This window comes from Ochotona curzoniae, unplaced genomic scaffold (assembly GCF_017591425.1).
Source record: "Ochotona curzoniae isolate NIBS_2020 unplaced genomic scaffold, NIBS_Ocur_1.0 contig_4105, whole genome shotgun sequence".
NCBI classification, from domain to species: Eukaryota; Metazoa; Chordata; class Mammalia; order Lagomorpha; family Ochotonidae; genus Ochotona; species Ochotona curzoniae.
Window position 1 is genome coordinate 6358007 of NW_024466129.1, and position 20790 is coordinate 6378796.

The following is a 20790-nucleotide window of genomic DNA, read 5'->3' on the forward strand; positions in this document are numbered from 1 at the left end:
CCACATGACTTATTCCCACCTCCATTTCTTATCCCTGTTGAGTGCAAGGCAGCAGGTGAGGGCTCAAGTATAGGGAAGGCCTGCCTGGAATCCCTGGCTCCTGGCTTCCCAGCCTAGGTTGCTGCAGGCATCTGGAGTGTGAAACCAGCAGATGGAAGAGCCTCTCGGGCTGTTTGTCTGTGTATGTGTGTTCTACCCCAAAAATAAAGATAAACCAAAATAAGAATGCAAAGTGACTCCAATTGGGAGGGTCGGGGGAAGGCCTGGAAAAACCATTTCACTATTTTCCAAATTAGGCCACTGGGACTGAATTTTTTTTAAAAAATATTTACTTATTATTCCAAAGACAGATATACAGAGAGGAGGAGAGACAGAGAGGAAGATCTTCCATCCGATGACTCACTCCCCAAGTGACCGCAATGGCTGGTGCTATGCCGATCTGAAGCCGGGAGCCCAAATCCTTTTCCAGATCTCCCACACAGATGCAGGATCCCTAGGCTTTGGGCTGTCCTCGACTGCTTTCCCAGGCCACAGGTAGGGAGCTGGATGGGAAGTGGAGCTGCCAGGATTAGAACCGTTGCCCATATGGGATTCCAGCACACTCAAGGTGAGGACTTTAACCACTACGCTATCGCGCCTGCCACTGAATTTAAGAAAGTTTAGTTTTGATTTGTTTGTTCGCTAAGCCTGGACATCATAGAAAGCAAATGGTTTCCTCGCCAGTGCCAGCCTCAGCTGATGGCTCCTGCTCGGGCACTAGACTGAGACAAACTGTGAAGCTGCATGTGGCCAACAGGGAGGAAAATATCGTGGTTAATTAGTTCAGTCATAACCAGCTTCTTCATCTTCCTGAAGAGATTTCTCTGTTAGGGAAAGCATGGGACTGCACCATTTGTTTCCCTACCCCTCTAGCCTTTGGTTACGTTAGGAATTAATCTGTATAGAGTCCTATCAAAAATGTCTTACAACAGAGCTATACCACAATTTAAAATTTCTTTGCACCTGAGAGACAGAGTCTCAGAAGGAAAGAGACAGCGCTCTCATCCTCTGGCTCACTCTCCAAAGGCCCGCCATGGCTGGGAAGCTGGGACCAAGAATTCAGTGTGGGCAGCCCTGCACCACCCACGCAAGCCAGCCCCTGCCGCCTCCCAGGATGAGCTTTAGCAGGGAGGTGGAGTAAGAAGCAGAGCCAACACTCAACCCAGCCCCTCTGACATGGTGTCTCAATCGGCTCTTAGTCACTAGGCCAAACACCCACCACCACACACATTGTCACTCCAAGAATGAGAGAATATCTAGCCAAATGATGCTCTCCAAACAATACGCTGGTTTCCAGCAAGGTAGAAGAACTTCTTTAGGGGGAAAAAAACCAATGAGAAAACAACTGGGCGTTGGAGCCCATGCTGGGTACTTGCTCTGTCTCCTTGGCTCAGTGCACCTCGCTCCTCTGACCACTGACCAGTTACTTTTCTAAGACATACAGAACAGCCATAGAAGCATCTGTTGATAATAAAGTCTAGTGAGACTGTGAATGTCTGTGACAACATCCGAGGAAGGCAGAGAGCTTGACTCAGCAGCTCTTATACCTGGGGGAGTGCAGCTAGCTGATGAATTTCGAGCTGGTTGGTCTCATCTACTCTTAGGATGTTGTTTTCTTTTGGATTCCTTTTTAATTGAAAGTATTGCTCATCCCTTTGTTGAAAATATTATACACATGCATTTTAAAACTCAATACTTCGCTTCTTGTTTTGGTGTGGGAGACATCTGTAGGGATGAAGTTATCAGATGAGGAAGGTCAATTAAAAATTGTTGACTATGGAGTTTGTAAGATTTGAGATTGTGAGACTCGGAAAATTAGCATACATGTTCCCATTTAGTGAAATTTGATGTCCATATAGCTAAGTGAATGGGGAAAATTGGTTTATATGGGTTCTTCCGTGGAAACGGTGATGAAATGAGATAAAATTGAAAATCTTAAACTTTGAGAAAACTTACCTATCTGGATGGCAGGGTGGGGACAAGAGAACAAATGCCTCCACCTGCTCATCCATTACCCATATGCCCAGCCCTCAATCACTCCAGGTCTCCTATCTGATGAGTGGTGGAACCCAGTTACTGGAGGCACCAGTGCTGCCTCTCAGGCTTGGCATTGCCAAGCAGCAGGAATTAGGAACAAGAGCCAGGACTGGAACCCACGCGACTCAAGTCACATCTTAACTGCTCTACCAAACACCTGTCCCTTGACTGCCATTCTGAACCGGGTGTTTTTCGTTCGTTTGTTTGTTTTGTGTTGTGTTCTGACCCCACCTGGCTGCCTTGTGAAAGGCTGTGGTGAGGATCATCTTGGGTTGGAGACTCCTGTCTTCTTCCAATCCGTTCCCCCTCCCCCATCAAGCCACTCTAGGGGCTGAGAAAAATCAGTGTGTGGCTGGACCACCCCGAGCTGTGTTCCCACCACCAGAGGAGGAATGAGTGCTTTACAATTTCCCGAGGGCTCGTTTCATCACACAGTGCTGGACTCCACCCCCGCCCAGTTTCGGATTCACCAGGACTGGGGTCCAGCCAGAAGAATCCACAGACGGACAAGTTCCCAGGTGATGCTGTTGGCCTGAACCTCTGTGGTAAAAGAGGTCAGAGTGCTTGGAAAACACTCAGTGTAAGGCAGCCCCTTTGCACTCGCTTTTCCTGTCTTTCAAAACAGCACATCTGTTACACACAGATAGTTGCTACTTGTCCTTGGTGAGGTCCAGAAACAGGGACTTTGGGTTTGCTCATGGCTGCTTTTCCCTGGCACCAGGAGGAATTAAGGCAGTTGTTGCTTGATGGAATGTGCCTTCTTGAAGGTACTGGCTGAGACTGAGACCACAGGGATGAGCAAATTCACCCAGGAAGAGTAAAAGGAAGAAAAAGCAAGAGCAGAGGCCCAGTTAAGTGGGCAATCAATACAACAACAGTGAGAGGAAACAGAACTGCCTTAGATAGAAATCATGGCCAGCATGGCACCATCACAGAAACCTGCAAAGGACAGAGAGGTGCAGCAGGGGCACGAACACCCAGGGTCAACGCAGAGAGCATCTCACATCCAAAGAGCTGAAGGGATAACTTCTGTCAATTAGGTTTGTCACTGATGAGTTTGATTTAAAAAGAGAGAGACAGAGAGAGAAAAGAAAAAAAGAAATCGTAAGATGTCCCCAAATAGCAGACTGCTTGCTTTGGATGGGATAGTGGAAGCTGAGTGAAAATCTGAAAAAAGCGGAAACAAAACACCTGCCTGAGGACTGTTGGCTCAAGGAATTGGCTGTGGAGGAAAGGCTCGTGTTTCTCTCTTGCCATGGCTGTGTTGTGTGGCTTTAAGATGGGATGGGTTACAGCATTACGGTGTGTGTAGAGGAAAAAGACACTGAGCATACAGGATCGTGCGACAGGAACCAGAGGGTAATGTCACCGTCCCAAAGCAGTTGGAGAATAGGCTAGGATGGGTGGCACCTGTCAACAAGCAAGACCCAACGGAAAGGTGTGAGCAGGGACAGTCTGGAGGCCTGGGCTACAGGTTGAGGGGTTCGTGCATGAGCCTCTCCATTTTCTTTGAGGGCTGGAGCTAGGCCATGTCCTAGTGGTGAAGCAGGAATGGGGTAAGAAGCATCCGAGGGACAGCAAAGGGCTGGGGGAATTGCCGTGGGAAATGGAACAATGCCTTCAGCTGGCTTCCAACTACACAAACTATTTAAAAATTTAGGGAGGCAAGAATGCTGTTGTCACATGCTTCTGGTTTGACACTCCCTTCTGAGGCAAATATTAAAGCCCTACAAGCCTTACACATACACACACACACACACACACACACACACACACACACACACACACACACACACACACACACACGTGTCTCCTTACTGATTGGATTCTAAGGCAAGCATGCTGGAGGAAGCAGCTGCCAACACCAGGTGCTGGCAGTTAATTACAAGAAAAGCGATTCCAGCCATGGTCACTGGTAGCAGGTTGGAAACACATGGCAAACCCACAGAAGTTTCTGGATGTGGTTAACTGCAGGATTCCCAGGTAACAAGCGCAGGACAACCCAGACAACCTTTCTGATTTGTGTAACAAAAATCAAGACACAGCTCATCAGATTAGGGGACAGAAACTTCTCCTGAGCAAGACCCACATGCCCTGGCACCCCATTCCCACACACTAATTTACATCTGAGATCCAGAACCTTTTTTAAGACCAGATGGTTAAGAAGGAGGCTGTGAAGTTTCATCTTAGCTTTTCCCTTTGGATAATTTATCTGGAGAACAGGAAATGCTCAAACTTTTCAGTAACCATCACTCATTCCAAACTAGCAGAAGTTTTGGGCCATCCACAATGTAATTACCATCAACATTTTCAGCTTCTAAGGATCAGGAAGGTCATTAAATTTTGGTCCAAGTTTTCACCTTTGGGCAGAGCTGATGGGATTGTGAATTCATCACTGTATGTTGGAAAACTGAAATAAGTAACCTGAGCAAATAACTCAGTTCCTACCTCAGCACACTCGTGGAGGCTAATGCTGGGAGGCCTTGCGAGGCCCACTGAAAGCAAGACCTTTGAGGATTGAAGAGGTCTCTGCATCAGTGAGAGAAGGGCGCTGCTGAGACAGGCCCTCAGTCATCCGAGCTCAGGGATGACACCAACATCCACTAACGCGATTGAAAGCAGCCCCTAATACTCGGCTTGAAGTTACCAATCCGGGATTTAGTTCACAGTATTAAAAAAAAAAAAAAAAGAAATCCTTAAAAAATACTATGTATCAATATGCCCATTCGTCATACTTTGATTCATCGAAATTTATCTTTTGATTACCATTTCCTCTTTGTGTATGTGTTTCTACATTTTAAAATGCAGACCCTAACTGTACCTTTCTCAGAGTTATTGGAAAATACTTGGATCATCTGAGAGCAACTAGTGAATGCCCGGTTTTCTGTTCACCGTGATGGCGATGGTGATCTGGGCTCGTACTTTCTTTGGGCTCACTGTTCCATTTTTCAGGACTATCTTCAAGTCATTCCGTATGTGATGAACTCTATGAATCCTTATAATCTGATTTTTAAAAAATGTCTCACTTATTGTTGATTTCCTTGGGTCAAGAAATCTAGGCTAGACATCTGAAGGTATTGCCCAACTGGGAAATTCAAGCCAATCTAATTTTTTATTCCATTTTAGGCAACCAATTTTTACATAAGATTTCTTGATTCCCTCTCTAAAATGAGGCCTTTCTTATTGAATGTTCCAAGGATTCAGACACCTTTACTTTCGAGGTTGTTAAAATTTCTTAAATAAACCAAACACCCGCCTCCCCCAACCTTCACCACCATTCTGTTTGATTTCCACCATTCACATATTGCAACGTCTAGATTCATTTTGCATGTCCTGTAAATTTCCTTTTTTGCTACTTTATTCCAGGGCTGTAAACTAGTCCATCTGAGTACTTTTTTTGAGGAAGTCCTCAGCATTATTAGCGTATTAGTCGTATATTTTGTTCCCTTGGTCTTAAAAAAAAAAAAAAAGCCAGGAAATGTTAGGCAGAAGATAAGGTAGATGTCCGGGTACCATTCTTTTATGCAAATTCCCTTATTACCTTGTAGTTGGTCCCGTTTCTTAGCTTCTACATTTTAACATCAAAGTCTTTATGCCTCTTTTTCCACAACTTTTCATTGACCGTCCCTTGGCTTTCAAGAACCTTGTCCGTTCCGCTCATTCCATCAGACTAACAAATACCTACGCCCTCTTGTTTTATCTACCAACTCTTACCCCTAGTGGCACCCTAAAAATTCTCCCTACCCCTTCCTCACTGCGCCCCTCCAGGAGCCAAAGTTACATCAGACTCAGCAGTGACCCCCAACCAGGAGTTAGAACTGCTTGTTACTTCCACCCTCCCCTCCCCGGCCCCAACCAAGTAAACTCCTGACCCGGACGCTCCTCAGCTTCGGGCAGCCCTTCCTCCCTTTGGCTCAAGTAGCTCCCCAGGTGATGCTGCCGCGCACCTGGCCGCGCGCACGTGAGCCTCGGCGTGCCGGGCCTCCCCTCTCCCTGGCCGCGCTCTGCCGGGAGGAGCCTGGCCAGGCCGGGCCCGTCGGAGGAGGTGAGCGATTCGCCAAGGCGCCGGGCCAGCCGGGCCAGCCGGGCCAGCAGCAGCAGCGCGACGGCAGTGGACCCCGGCCCAACCGTCGCGGCCGCCCCGCCCCCGGGCGCGCGCCCTCGGGGCTGGACGGCGCCCCCTTCCCGCCCGGCCGCAGGCGCGCATGCGCGAGCGGGCGCCTCGGCAGCTGCTGCGCCGCGGCCTGACTGGAAGCGGGAGCTGCGCGCTTCCCGGGGCCGCCAACGGCCGCGCGGCGTCGGGCTCCGAGACCGGTGAGGAGCCGCGCAGGGCCGGGCCGCCGCCTCCCGCTGCTCACAGACAGCCGTCGGGGCTCCACGGCGGGACAACCACCCAGTCCCACTCCTTGGGGGACGTTGGGGACCCCAGCGCCCCCACACACGCACTCGGGGCCGAGCAGGGGTCGGGGCTGGGTTATGGAGTCGGGAACCAGGACGGGACGGGAGCCTGGTGTGTGCGCTTGGGGCGCGTCCTCGCGTGGGGCCTTCCGCGTGCGTGCGCCGAGTCCCGGTTTCCGACGAATCTTCTGGATTTAGCGGCGGAGAAGGAGGAACCCACACTCCGCTGGGAGGAGCCAGCCTGGTTTTCTTCGGCCACGCCTGTGGTGGGCGCAGGTTGAGACTGGAGGGTCTGGGTGGTGGGGCTTTGCGCCGGGCAGGTCCCAGAAGCCCCCACCCCCATGCTGGTCTCTGAACCGCCCGAAAAACTCGCTTCGGCTCGGTGGGTCGTTGGAGTACGGGTTATCTTTGCTCGTAGGGCTTAGGTCACGGCCGGTGCCCATTTTTCCCTTGGTGTCCGTGTTTGTGTCTTCCAGATCCTGTAGGGTGCCATGTCTGAGCAAGAGCGCATCCAGGAATGCCTGCGGAAAGAGATACGGTCCCTTCTCATCTCCACCAAGGATGGCTTGACCCCGCAGCAGCTGGAGAAGGAGTACCTGCTGATGGTCGGCAGCCACCTGCCGCTGCGAGCGCTCGGCTACCGCTGTGTCATGGAGCTGGTGCTTGACATGCCCGACGTGGTCAGCGTCTGCCCCTCCGGGGACGGGCTTGTGATCCTGAAAGGTGGGCTAAGGGTTTGGAGGGCCCCTCGCCTTTGTCCTGAAAGTCGTCACACAGTAAATGTTTGCTCCCGCATCCCAAGCGAGTGGATGTTTAACTCCGTGGTGATGGTAATAGTGGATCTAAGTGCCTTTTGAGACTACGGGTAGAGGCCAGTCCGGAAACCATTCCCTGGAAACTTGTGCGCTTTCATGAAAGCTACATTTTGGCATATGATTTCAGGTTACTAAGCCTTATGGCAGGAGAAACTTAATCGTGGGGCTTGTATATAGATAAAAGTTTTGAATTTTATGAAACCCCATTCCCCTCCCCAAAAGAAACGAAGCACTGTGTGGAAGTGGATCCATCCCGAGAGTTTGTGTTTGAGCAGCCAGTTAGCGGTCCCCATGTCATGGGTTCTCTTTCCATCGCCTAGCAGAGCAGCTAGCAAGAAGTGGAAGAATGAAGGGTCCCTGTTACCACACTACCTGGTGACACAGCTCCTGGGGCGGTTAGGAGTTGCCTGTATGCACAGATAGAAAGCCGGAGGACAGAGTGCGTTTTGAGCCTCATTACGATTTCTCTTTCTGCATCCAGCCATTCCAGATGAATCCACCAAAGGAATAGCAAGTTTAGTTGCCAAACAAAGAAGCAGCCACAAGTTTCGGAGCACCTTGCAGAGGGGAAGGGCCAGCATGTTCCCTGCGCCGGGCTCTCGGCGGCGAGTCCCCTTCCGGGGCAGGGTGCCCCCGATTCTCCCTGCCGTGGTCAAGAGCGAACTCAAAGACCTCCTGGCGTTTTCTCCTGTTCTCCTTTCTGATTTTGAAAAGGCGTTTGTCAGGCGGTTTGGACGAACATTCCAGTACATGCAGTACGGATTCCTCTCCATGTTTGAGGTGCTGGATGCAGCTTCAGATGTCATCGCCGTAGAGCAGACCCGCATGGGTTCTCTGCTGACGCTCAGGAAGAACTTGTTGGAGGAAAAGCAGAGACGATGGTCCCCAGGTGAGTGGGCTGGCAGTGCTGGGGTGCCAAGGGCGCTGGGGTGCCGAGGGCGCAGAGGGGGAGTTCCGGCATGGCTAGCCCCATCCGTTTCCTGGAGTCGCGAGCTGGACTTGCCGGCTGAACGTTTAAGGCCAGTCCCTTCTGTCTGGTTGCCTTAGTTTCCTCATCTGTAAAATAGGAATCGTGGCAGTTGCTTTTAGGGTTGGTGCCAAAGACGGTCCATGAGATGAGGCCTGGTAAGCGGCTACTAAGGTGGAGCTGGCAAGCATCGACAAAACCACAAAAGGCTGTCAGTGGGACACAGTGGATGTTAGATGTGCTGAGAAGACAAAGCACAGGAAATGGAAAGTTTAAAAAAAAAATAACCAAAAAGTAGCCATGGCCCATCTGCCAGCACTGGGGACTTCCTGGGAAGCACTGGAGTAATTTATGGAGCATTATGATTTGTGTAGCCATTTTACCTGGGATAATCTTCATTGCAGTACTAGAGACACGTGGGTGAGTAAAGCAGATGTCAGAGAAGTTCAGTGACTTCCAAAGCCACATGGTTGGAAAAATGGTATAGGTAGAATTGAGTACTCGGCTCTTGTTACTCCTCCCTGGTGCTTTTCTGCCCAAGCCCTGTGTCTCCTCACGGTGTGAATGTGTACGTAGCCTCTCCTTACACCCTAGGTGCTACAGTTTTATATGCAGGCACAGGGGAAGCTGATTTCAGGTTGGTTTTTTGTGCACAATCCGCATTTCTCTTCATGTAGTGAACCATAATCTGTGTGTGAACGGTGGTGGGTTTTGTGGTTGGATGAAGGTATGCACTGGTGCGAGAGGGCTCTGGATGCTCTGGGGGCTTCGAGTGTCGCCCTCATCTAGCCCGGTCAGCATTCCTGGGCAGTTGAATCTTGGGGAGACTGAATCAATGTTACTAAACTCAAAGGGGGTTGAGTTATTATATAAAGCAGTTTCCCAACTTCCTAGATGTTGGGAGTGGCTGTTCCCTGCCAGTGATGGAATTGTCCGTGTTTCCCATCTGTGGCTGCTCCTTCCTCTCCTCTGGGTATCTTGGAAATCCTTGGGTTTGGGTGGACTTGATCATAGAGACCCTGATGAGATTAGTGAAACGTGTTAATGCTGGACAGCTGGTGTTGATGGGCCCCTCCTGCAAATCTTGAGGAAAGCGCCTGTACTCAGTACGGACACAGTCAACAAGGAGTGGCCCCTGCTGTCCTGCCCTGCAGACACAGGAGGAAAACAACAGTGAAACGTTTTTCCCACACACTTTCCTCCATACTGCAACCCTCCTTGCCCTAATCAGAGACATATATGGGTATGCATCCCATTCAACTATGTAGGCAGAATTTTTTTTAATTAAAAATATTAAAATATCTGTACTTTAGAGTACTGTCCTTCATCTTGTAGTTTTTATTCTTGCTTTCGCCATACTTGGGTACTAGATGTTTATGCAGTTTTTCCAAGCCAACTCCTAAATAGGTTAGAAGCTGAAAAAAAAGAAAAAGCCACATTCTGCAAATCCCAGCTCTCTGTGGATTACATTCAGGTGACCTTTGGTGAATGGTGAATAGCCCCAGCCTTTTGGTCACACCCTTAGGGCTCTCGACTAGCCATGACAGAAGCTTGTAAGCCTTCTTTTTCCTAATTCTTCCAAGAGGAGGATGGCTAGCTTGCAGTAACTTTGATATATAACCACCAGAAAATAAGGTAGAAATTGCTAGTAATGATTTTTCTCTTCTGTTATTCATGAAAGGCAAAATTTTTGCCCAGCCATTTAGAGTGGAACAAGGGTCCTACTCCTCAGGCTCCCCGGTTGCAAAGGCTCGCTTCCCACACACAGCCTCAAGCATGGAGTTCCCGAGGCAAGTATGGAGCGGGGAGAAGACACCCAAGCTAAATGGGGCAGACACTTCGTCGAGGCTGACTCCTGCTGAGAGATTAAACCAGGTAAGATGTCAGAGTTTGGAGGTGTCAATCTAATGGGGAAAATGTTTTTAAGTTTCATAGTATTTGCCACTCAAATTTAAGGGAGAAGCTGATGTTTTAAAGAGTTGAAGTCGTTTACTTTGTGGAAGAGCTTTCCCTGTGGTTCCATGGCACCATCTTCCCTCAGATAGTTCATTCCATAAATGTAGTAGCCAGGTCTGGGCCAGGCTAAAATCAGGAGCTAGGAACTTGGTCTAGATGTCCCACGTGGCTGAGCTGTCATCTGCCGCCTGCCAGGCTGTACTGCAGCAGGAAGGAGGAATCAGGATTAGATCTAGGGCTTGGACTCAGGCAGGCAGGGGGTGTCTTAACTCCTGTGCCAAACGCCTGCCCCCATGTCTCATGTTCTCCATAGCAGTGTGTCATTATTAATAATAGAAGAGCAATGGATTTTAGTATATTGCCTCATATCCTGCTTGTATCATCATTCTTTAGTCAGGATACTAAGTTCAGTTCAAGCGGACCAGTGGGCCAGGTTGAAGCCAGGAGCCAGATACTTTATAACTTGTTGTTTCCAGCACAGCTAGTTAGGGACCCAGGTATTTGGGCCATCATCCACTGCCTTCCCAGGTACTTCAGAGAGCAGGATCAGAAGTGTAGTGGCCAGTACTCAAACCAGCACTATGATATGGGATATGAATGTTAAAAGCTGTGGCTTAACCCCTGGGACGCAAGGCGGCAAGGGAAGAGACAGAGGGGAAAGAGGCAGAGAGCCGCTGTCTGTTAGTTCACTCCTCAGCTGTCTGAATGGCCAGGGCTAGGCCAGACTGATGCCAGGAGCTGGGAACTCAAACCAGGCCTCCCTTGGGAATGTCATGGATACCACCTGCCTTCCGGCCTACCATACACCGGAAAGCGGAATTAGGAGCACAGTGGAAACTTGAACACAGGCACTTCAGTTTGAGTTGTGAATCTCTAATGTAGCATCTTCGCCATCATGTCAAAGCCTGCCCTGCTTTGGTGTCTTAAATCTCTACAAGTCGCATGCGGACCTAGGACTGCTTTGTTTCCTCATGAACTGCTCCACTTACTATTTTTTAAAGATGTTTATTTGAAAGGCAGAGTTAGAGAGAGAGCTCTTTGATCTGCTCATTGACTCCCCAGATGGCTGCAGTGGTTCTGACTATGCCGGGCTACAGCCGGAAGCCAGGAATTCCATCCTTGTCTGACACATGGGTGGCAGGGACCCAAGTTCTGGGACCATCTTCTGCCTTTCCCGGCACAGTGGCAGGAACATGGATCAGAACTGGAGTAACCAGGTCTCAAAATGGCGTTTTGTTATAAGATGGAGACATTGCAAACTGGTTTAACTTGCTGGACCACAATGCTGGATCATAATTACTCCATTTTTTTGTGAAATGTTTCTTTAGTGCTTTTAATGTATAACATTATTATTGTTTTTAAGTCTAGTTTCAATGACATTGTGGTCACACTAGTTTTCTTTAGAATTGCATATCAACAAGTATATCTTGTTTTAAAAAATCTCGTTTGACAGTCTTGGCATTGGATGATAGTATATTGAACATTTATGTTTAGTGTAAAAATGATATAGTTTGAAAGTCTGCTTTGTTATTCTGGTTTTTTTTTCATTCTTGACTTTTTTGAATCACTTTTTAAAATGAAGCTATTTTTTCAGACCAATTTCAGATTAACAGCAAAATGGAACAGAAGGTTCAAAGCTCCCATCCTCTCCCCACCACACGAGGAAGCCCCCTCGCTGTTAACATTCCACATCATAATGGTACATTGGTACAGTTGTTGAACCTGCACTGACACACTGATTTCACCCAGACTCCACAGTGTATATTAGGGTTCACCTTGGTTTTACGTGTTCTGTGAATTTGGACAAATGTGTAATGACGTTTGTTCACCAGTATCATATGTTGAGTAGTTTCATTGCCCTGACAATTAGCTGTGCTACACCTGTTCATTGCGTCCCTCCTCAGACCCCTGACAACCGCTGCTCTCTTACTGTCTCCAGAGTTTTATCTTTCCCTGAATATCGTGTTTGAATCCAGACAGCATGAAATGTTTTCCAGTTGGTTTCTGTTACGTAGAAATTTGTGTTTAAGACTTCGTGTTTTTTTTTCTTTTTAAAGAAGACTTGTTTCTTTTAATGGCTTATTAACCCATTTCTTTTTAGTACACAAATAATAGTCCATCATCTGGATGAACTGAAGGACATTTTATGAGCTAGCAAGTTTTTGGCAGTTCTAAGTAAAGCTGCTATAACATCTGTATACATTTTTATATAGACCTGAGTTTTCAGCTCATTTGGGTAAATAACAAGTAGCATCGTTACTGTATTGAATGAATGAGCTTCAAACATTCATGGCAAAGTGGAATTAAAACAACTTTACTTTGGTGCAAACATTTTTGGAAGCCTGTGCAAATTCTTTTTTTTTTTTTTCATATAAGGTTTTATTTTTATTGCATTGGCATATTTACAAAGAGGAGAGATGGAGAGAGAGATCTTCTATTCATGGGTTAATTCCCCAGATGGCCTCAGTGACCAGAGCTGAGCCAATCTGGAGTCAGGAGCCAGGAGCTTCTTAGGGGTCTCCCATGTGGGTGCAGGGTCCCAAGGCTTTGGGCTGTGCTCTGCTGCTTTCCCAGGCCACACACTGGAAGCTGGATGGGAAGCGGAGCAGCTGGGACATGAACTGGTGTTCACATGAGATCCCAAGGTGAGGATTTAGCCATTGAGCCATCACACCTAAAACTTTTTATTTAATAGGTATTGTCATGAACTTTTTGAAGACCTTTTGTTTAGATTTATAAGAGTCTGCCATACTGTCTTTGAAAGTTGCAGTACTACGCGCTCTAGCTGGCAATAAGTGAAAGTTCCTTTTGTTCCACAATTCTTGTCAACATTTGATATTGTCATTGTTTTGGGTTTTCATGATTTTTTAAAAAAGATTTATTTGTTCTTATTGAAAATACAGATCAGATTTACTGAGAAAAGGAGAGACAGAGAGAAAGATCTTCCATCCGCTGGTTCACTCCCCAAGTGGCCACAACGGCCAGAGCTGAGCCGATCTGAAGCCAGGAACAACTTCTGGGTCTCCCACATGGGTACGGGGTCCTCTACTGCTTTCCCAGGCCACAAGCAGGGAGCTGCATGGGAAATGAAACAGTTGGGACCCAAACCGGCTCCTGAATGGGATCCCAGCATTTGCCAGGTAAGGATGGAGTCATTGAGTCATTGCGCCAGGCCCATGATTTTTTTTTTACTATTATTATTTTCCATGACACGTTCTTGTAGGGATTTCTCCTTTCCCTCCATTTTCTTGTTCCCATATTCCCCTCCGAATTTCCTCCCACGCCATATTATTACAGGAGTGTAATCCTCCAACAACAGAAGTTCAACATTCTGCTGTCTGAATGTACCATGGCATTGTAGATATAGAGCAGAAAATCTATCATATTATTGAGATATGTGTTAAACTGTTTCACTGGGAGTTCTCTAGCCTCCATTATATAATTCACCTGTGAAAATATATGTATATACTTGTTCACCCAAATATTTGTTTTGTGTTTTGCATGAAGGTTGCCTTATATCATGAGAACATTACATTTGTCCATTGGGGATTGGCTTTCATTGAGCATAAGGGTCTCTAGTTAAGACTGTTGCAAATGGTAAGATTTCTTTCATTTTAGTGGCTGAGTGGTAGATACACCACAGTTTCTGTATTCATTCCTCTTTCAGTGGACATCTGGCTTGTTTTCCTGTCTTCGCTATTGTGAATCAAATTCAGTTGTCTTAGCACTCTCCGTACTGACTTCAGTAGTTGATACGATGGTCTGCCCCCCAGCAACAGTGGAGCAGGGTACCTTTCCATGATTTTAGTACATGTATGGTGGTGTCACGTTGCTGTTTTAATTTCCATTTTGTGATGACATCTAGCATACATCCTTTCATATGTTTACTTGCTGCTTGTATTTTATTTGTCTAGGTGTTTGAGTCTCCTGTCCGTTTTTTAAGGTGGTTGTTTTGTTGCTGAGGTTTTTTTTTAAAAGGATGCATTTATTTGAAAGGCAGGATTTTAGAGAGAGAGGAGGAAACAGAGATCACCCAACTGCTAGTTCACCACCCAACTGCTAGTTCACCACCCAACTGCTAGTTCACCACCCAACTGCTAGTTCACCACCCAACTGCTAGTTCACCACCCAACTGCTAGTTCACTACCCAAATGCCACAGCAGTTGGAGCTGGCTAGGCTGGGATGAGGAACTTCCTTCAGGTCTTTCACATCCTCTTCCACTGCTCTTCAAAGTGCATTATCAGAGTTGGATCCAAGTGGAACAGCTGGGACTTGAGCTGGTGCCCATATGGGATTACCTGCTGTGCCACAGTGTTGGCCCCACTTGTTGAGTTTTAAGAGTTCTTTGTATATTTTGGTTAATAGTCCTTCACCAAAGGTGTATTTTGAAAATACTCTCTGTCTGTGGTTTTTCATTCATTTGACATTATCTTTTATAGTATAAATTCTAAATTATATAAAGTCCAGTTTATCTATTATTTCTTTATTGATCAGGCCTTGAAAGTCATATCTGAAAAGTTTTTTTGTAATATCCAAGGTCATCTATTGTTCTCCCATGTTCTCTTCTAAGAGTTCTGCCTTTCATATTTCTGTGAAGGGCATCGGGCCTGTATAGTCATGAGCTGTTTTCATGTGGATGCCAGGTGTTCCAGCATCGTTTGTTGAATAATGCACCTGTGGTCTGTTTTGCCTTTGCTCCTTTTTATCAGAGTTGGCAGTGTTTATGTGAGCAAATTTGTGGGTTCTCTGTTTTATTCTGCTACTCTGTTTTTTCCACAGTGCCACACATACTATTGGTTATTACAACTTTTGATTTTGAGTAGTGTCAATCCTCTTTGTTCTTTAATATTCTGATGCTATTTTGGGTCTTCTGCTTTGCTAAATTTTAGAATGAGTTGGTCAGTATTGACAAAATGACATCATGGGTTTGAATTGGAGTTGTGGTGATCTGTAGATCTGGTTGGGAAGAACTGGCTTCCTGACAACACTGAGACTCCTTGTGGCTGAACTCAAGTATCTCTCCATTTATGGAGCTCTTCTTTGCTATCTTTCATCAGAGTGGTTTGGTTTTCCTCAGGTAGATATTATACATCTTTTTAAAAGATTTAAACCTAACTGTATTGTGTTTGGTGGGGGCTAATATAAATTATATCACTTTTAATTTCAGAATCCTTTTGTTCATTGCTGGTAGATAGGAAAGTGATTGAGTTTTGTACATTTATCTTGCTGTAATTGCTTATTAGTTCCAGGAGGTGAGTTTTTAATCAAATATTCTATAGATGTGGTCATATCATCTGTGAACAGTTAGTTTTTTCTTTCCCAATCATATAGAGATTATGCCCCTCGTTTCCATACCCTGTCTGATTCTATAAGCTAAGACTCCCAGCAGCACATTCAAAGGCCCTGGTGACATGGGACTGTCCTTGAACCTGATTTTGTTTTATTGTTTTATCTCGTTTACTAGCTACTTAATTGTGTACATTTTTAATGGTGCTTTAGCATTTTCAAGTATACTTTGAGCTTGTCCCTGATAAGTGAGTTTATGTACGGTGTGCCAGCCGTAGAATGGGAAGTCTGCATTTCTCTACTGCCATGCTCTGTGCTGCTGTTGTGAAACACTCACAGTTTCCTGTTGTATAGCCCTTACTGCATTGCTATTTTGCTTCAAAAATGTTATTTGAGGTAAGAACTTAATTCATCAGTGTTTTATTTAATATTAAAATCAGTTTGGGGGATATTGAAAATGACCGTATTTCTTATTTCTGATGGCTCTGCTGTCTTCTCTGCCCTTCCACCAGCATAATGTTTCTTCTGCTGGAAAATTTTAGATGTTTGGTGAGATAGATCTGTTGGTAAAGAATGTTCTTAGCTTTTGTTCATCTGAAAAAGATGCTTTATCCTCGTTTCGCAATGTAATTTTGCTAGACACGGACTACATGGGTTTGGGCCGTAAGGCTTCTTGCCCTTTCCCGGTTGGTTTTCCCACTGGTGTGAACCTTGGTGGCAGATCTGCACACTTGGTTCTGTAAGCACGCCACACTCAGACCTATCCGTAACATGGTGGGTTTCCTCCTTGAAGCACCCAAGGTTTTCTGCTTACCGTTTGCTTTCTGCAGTTAGACTCTGACCCCTCTGTGTCTTTCCCCTCGTTTCTGCTTAGGGTTCATTGAGCCTCCTCTATGTGGGTTGTTTTCATTCAGTCTGGAAAAGCTTCAGATGTTTTTCTCCTTTCCTCGCCACCCAGGCCTGTAATTCCACCTGTTAGGTGGCCTGTCATTGGCTAGCAGGTCACTTGGAGTGCTCCCATTTCTAACTTCTGGCAGGAGCACATTCTGCCTGATTTCAGAATCTTCATAATCTGAAAATTTTGCAGAAACTAGAACTTTCCATTTTGTCGGGTTATATGTCTCATTTTCTGGGTACTTCCTCAAACTTCTGGAAGTTTATGAATTTTGTATATGCGAAGAAAAATTGATAAGCATATAACAATATTGAAATGTAAATTTATGAGCAGTTTTTGTTTTTCTGAGCATTTCTGTATTTTTTCAAAGTAAATGTATTTCTTGTCATGAAAAATATTAAAAAGGTTAGGTGTCTGCTTTATAAAATGAATAAGGGGCTTCTTAATTTTTTTTTTTTTTTACTCAGTAAGAGGTACAGACTTGGCCGTTTATTTCCTACCCTCTCCTGTTGCCATACGTTGTTTCTCGAAAGAGATAGGTAGCACAATTTTAAGGTCTTTTTTGGAAGTTGTGAATGATCTTGAAGTTAGGAGGATGAAGAGTGGACCGGGCGAGTGGAGTGTGGGTAGCTCATTGCTAGAGATAAAGCCGCAGAGGCCGCATGAAACGCGGGCCAGCAGGGTTCTCCGTGTTGGGGTTCCGGGTTTTGCCTTGCTTTGCTTCCCATCGGGAGGCACTTGTCTGGAAGAGGAGTGTGTTGAGGCACTGAGTTCTGGTGTTTCTGAGCTCTATGGTGCTAATACTGTTTAAGAGTAACCCATCCTCAACCTCGTATTTAGTTAGATTTATTTAGTTTTATTTGAAAGGCAGATTGTTTTTGTTTTTGCCTTTATCTTTTTTTAAATTTAATTTTATTCTTGATGATGTTTACATTGTTGAGAAGGACAGATGGCCATGTAGACCACTGATTAGAGTGGTGTGGATCAAGAAATGGGAGAAAGTGGATGAGACCAGTTTCCAATTTTCCTTTTCTGCTTCCTGTATCTGGGGGAGGAGGGAAAGTAGGGGAGAAGCTGCACCCAGCATCCTAACCACATCAGTACCTGGGGATGGAGGACGGCCACCCATTGTCATCCCAGGATCCCCAGTGTGGAGCATGCTCTGAGGGTGCTGCTCAGGTGGTTTCAGTAATTCTGAAATGCTGTTGCTTTCATTGTTCTAAGGATGAGGAAATCCTTCCAAGGTCCTTTGACTGACATAGTCCACCTTAGAGTCCCATTCACCCAGTTACTTGCTGTCAAAGCTTGGCTGAGAGCTGTCCAATTTGTTCTGCCCTCCATGGTACTGGATGTTCTCTGCAAGCCTCAGTGATCCGTCATGTCCCCCATGTACATCTGGGCATGCCGTCCACTGCACAGGCTTCATAACTGAGGAGGTCCAGTTCTGACACATGTACTCCACAGTCAGAACACAGATCCTATGATTTTTCCCTGTGATTGGAGTTTTGAAACCAGTGGTCCAGTTAGAGGTGGGGGTCCCCATAGAAACCTCATGTGAAGTGATCTGACTTTTGTGTGTACCAGCCAATGCGGGGTCCAGCTCAGTCTGTCACCCACATCAGCCTATACACCCGCTAGTGGTTGCAGTTGTCTGGTCAGTTCTGTCTCCAGCCCCATCTCATACGCACACTGATGGATGCTGTGGCCCAGTGCTGCCCACCACACACTTGGCCCTCGTACACACCAACAGGAACTGGAGCCTAGTTGGAGTGGCCCTCCAAAATCCCACCAGGCCTACCGCCAGGTTCTGTTCATGTGCATGGCAGTACTTGCTTGGTCCCACATTCCATTTGACTTTTGTAAAGATTGAATGCTGCAGCCTAGCCCAGCCTGACCAACCCCACTGTCTAGCCCACATTAATGCTGTGTGCTTACACCCATCCAGCCAGGTCCATCCCCAGCCCTTGTTGTTATGCTCACCAGTGGGAGCTGTAGCCCACCAGAGGGAAGCCCACAGTTTTTCTACTAGGCCCACTCTCAGTTCTGAATCTTGCACTTTCCAGATGGTTCTGCAGTCTAACTTCACATGGCTGGCCCCCAGGCCAAGCACTTACCAACCAATGCTGCAGCAAAACCCAACCAGCCTGTACTTACTCTGGCTCATACATGCGTCAGTGGATATAGTCACATAGCCCAACCTGGCTCTCCCCCTAACCTAGGTCATGTACAGACCAATGGGTGTTATAGCCCTGCCCAGCTTGTCTGCCCTCAGTCCCAGCTCTCTCACCAGCAGGAGCAGTAGTCCAGGAGGAGAGTCCTTGCAGCCCCTGTACCGGGATTCTGCTTTATCGCCACCTCCTGCTAGGTCTCATGTGTGCTAGTGAGAGCTGTGACCCAGACTGGCATGGCTCACCTCACTTTGGCAATCACCAGCGAATGCTACAGCCTGGCTCAGCTTGGACAGCCCCCAGTCCTGGCCCTGATATGAACTGTCATGTGTTGTGGCCTAACCTGGCCTGTACTATACCCCATCCAGGTTCCTATCTGCCAGTGGGTGCTATGAACTAGCCCAACCAGCCCATCCCCATATCTGACCCCACATGTATACAGTGGATACTGTAACCTGGCTTGGTCTGGGCTGCTCCCAGCCTCAGTTCTTGTGCTCACCTGCAGGGACTGTGTCCTGAGAGAGGCATTTCCCACGCGCTTTATTAAGTCACCTCCCAGTCACAGATCTTGCACGTATCAGTGGGTTCTTGGCCTTGGCTGACTTGCCCACCTCCTGTCCTGGCAGGTACAGCAACCTTGCCCAGCTGGCACACACCTATTCTGGCTCTTACTGTTGGATGCTACAGCCTAGTCCAGCCTGGTCCACCCCCAAACTCAGTTTTTGTGAAGCTCAGTGGATGCTCAGACTTAGCCCAGCCTGTCCTACACCCACCCTGGCTCTTGCAAGCATCAGTGTATACTGAAGAAAAGGCAGATTTTTACAAAGAGGAGAAACAAAAGAGGTCTTTCACAAAGAGAAGAAATGGAGAGAGAGGTCTTTGACCTGCTTCTTCACTCCCTAAGTGGTCACGGAGGCCTAGGCTGAGCTGATCTATAACTGGGAGCCAGGACCTTCTTCCCAGCCTCCCTCATGGGCGCAGAGGCTCAGCTCTGTGGGCCGTCCTCCACTGCTTTTCCAGGCCACAAGCAGAGAGCTGGATCGAAGGTGGCGCAGCCAGGACAGGAACCAGCACTCAAAGGGGATTCCAGCTCTTGCAGGTAGAGTATTAGCCTGCTATACCCCCATGCCACCAGTAGATGGAAGATCATTCTGTCTCCTCAATGTAATTCTGCATTTCCAATAAAAATTTTTTAAAAACCCAACTTTATTAAAAGTAACTAATTTTAAAAGCTACTTTTGAAAATTTTCAAGGCCTTTATATAGCACTAATGTGTGTAATGACCATGATGTAGAATAGCTCTCTTGAACTTGACTCCCTCTGTCATTAAGATTTGATGTCCCTTCACCAACACCTGCAGTTTGCCCACACGTTTAGTGTCCGATGGCTGCCATCCTGTCCTGTGAGTTTCAGGTTTTGCGCTCTGCTTGTGAGAGAGCTCATGTGGACTCTGGGTTTGCACAGCATGTAGTAACTGTGTGTGTTTACGATTGTCTCCTATCCACACTTGACCTCAGATTCCATGTGGGTAAGGGCTGTGTATATATCATGTACCCCTGTATATCCAGTCCCTGTACAATATGGGCATAGAGTGTGCACAATACATTTCTTTGGTGAATCATGAAATAGATGTTACTTTAAAAATAATTTTGTAATGAAAGGCAAATAGCCATATCTGATTTCTCTCCTTAGCTTTGAGCCTGTCATTCTGATATCTTAATCCCAAGCTTGGAAAATTATTTTCTCTAACAGACCACATAGTAAGTATTTGAGGCTTGGCAGGCCACCTGGTAACTCACTCAGTAACTCTTAGAGTATAAAAAGAGCCGTACACAGTATGTGAATGAGCGTGGCTGTGCTCCAGTAAAATTTAAACACTGAAATAGTCATTTCTGGGGCCAGCACTGTTTAGCAGGTTAATCCACTGCTGCCTGCAGTTCTGGCATCCCATGTGGGCCTTGGTTCAATGCCTGGTTGCTCTCTCTGCTCCCATAGCACTGATAATTTAGTAAGCTTTTGTACTGAACCTTCAAATGGTGGAAGCATGCATGTTGGGAAGTGAAAGTTTTTTCTCTTTAGATTCCTATTCACCTGCAAACTCTTCATAAAGACTCTTCAGTCAAGGGCGGGGCTGTTGGGGGAAGCCAGTATTACAGCTGTGGGAACGAACTCCTCCCTTCCCAGATCCACATAGAGGTGCCAGGGAGGTGTGGAAACTGGGGAATGGG

General features: G+C 46.7%; 1 protein-coding gene across 1 annotated transcript in view; it reads left to right on the forward strand.

Moving 5' to 3' along the window:
* The first annotated feature begins 6965 nt into the window (after positions 1–6965).
* Positions 6966–20790, forward strand: part of TDRD5 (tudor domain containing 5) — a 53784-nt gene continuing 39959 nt past the window's right edge. Inside the window, 3 exon segments of the mRNA XM_040984232.1 lie at positions 6966–7197; positions 7771–8178; positions 9938–10131. Coding sequence (XP_040840166.1) covers positions 6966–7197; positions 7771–8178; positions 9938–10131 — 834 coding nt within the window.